Source organism: Bison bison, unplaced genomic scaffold (genome assembly GCF_000754665.1).
Source record: "Bison bison bison isolate TAMUID 2011002044 unplaced genomic scaffold, Bison_UMD1.0 scf7180017864499, whole genome shotgun sequence".
Taxonomy (NCBI): Eukaryota; Metazoa; Chordata; class Mammalia; order Artiodactyla; family Bovidae; genus Bison; species Bison bison.
The window spans coordinates 6,808,241-6,809,335 of NW_011495058.1; the positions used below are offsets into that span (position 1 = coordinate 6,808,241).

The 1,095-nt window shown below is 63.3% G+C and overlaps 1 protein-coding gene across 1 annotated transcript in view; it reads right to left on the bottom strand.

The window, feature by feature from the left end:
- The window catches only part of LOC104980424 (splicing factor U2AF 65 kDa subunit-like), a 2,716-nt gene that overhangs the window by 1,358 nt on the left and 263 nt on the right, over positions 1-1,095 (bottom strand). The window contains 1 exon segment of the mRNA XM_010829120.1: positions 518-1,094. Within this exon segment, the coding sequence (XP_010827422.1) occupies positions 518-1,094 (577 nt within the window).

A 1,095-nucleotide genomic window follows, 5' to 3' on the forward strand; every position in this document is an offset into this window, starting at 1 on the left:
AAAGGCGCCCTTCGGTGTGAACCTCAGCCAGCACAGCCCGTGTTCTCCACCCCCGGGTGTGGTGACGCCCACAACACAGGTCCACCCCTCAGCACAACCTGCAGGTCCAGTGCAGCCACGTGCCACTCCTGCCTGGTCTGAGAGCTTTCCAGAAGGGCCTTTTACACCGTGAGTGTGACACGGCACCCAACGCCAGCATCTGTGGACATTTGGGCCCAAGTGACAGAGGAGCTTCACCAGGGACAATGCAGCTGCAAAGCACAGCGACTCTCCGGCCCATCAGAGAGCAGACTCTGGCCACCCAGGTCTGCTTCGCTGTCTCCCCTACCACAGCGGGGAGACCAGCTTCAAGCAAGGGGTCAGCAGAAGCCCCGAGACAAGAGAGAAGAGGACAGCCACCCATCAGGCCCGTGGAGCTCAGTGGACATACGGGCATCCACGTGGGCTCCAGCACGCGCGCACTGACCTGGAGGCCCAGAGCATCCCACTTCTCCCAAGACCCTCGGGCTGCCCTAGCCCCCGACAGGCTGAGAGGCCCCGGGCTGGGCCTGCGCACCCCTCAGGCCCCACAGAGCCCACTCACCAGGCACGTAGACAGAAGGGTTCTCCGACATGCCCGGCAGGGGCTGGTAGTCGTGAGGCCTGCGGATCTTCAGCGACTGGCCCTGGAAGATGATGCCGTCGAAGGCCATGGCCTGGGTGGTCTCATCCACTGAGCGGAACTCTAAGAAGGCAAAGTTCTTGTCCTGGTAAATCTGCACGGCCAAGACAGGGTTGCCAGGGGCCTGTGTCAGCCCCCCCAGGCGCATCTGAGCGTTGAAGAAATCCATCATGGCCTCCTCAGTGATGCCGAAGGGGATGTTGCCCACGTAGAGGCGCCGGGCCTGTCTGGTCATCTGGCTCCCGACCACGGGCACTGGCGTCGGTGTCACAGCCAGACCGTCGGGGGTCATGGTGGGGAGGAGGGCGGTGGCTGGAATCTGACCCGCAGCTTGCATGGCCTTGTACTGCATGGGGGTGATGTGCTCGAAGCCCGGTGGCGGCACGTCCCAGTATTTGCGGACCTTCTTCTTCTTCTCGTGGCGGGGGGAGCGA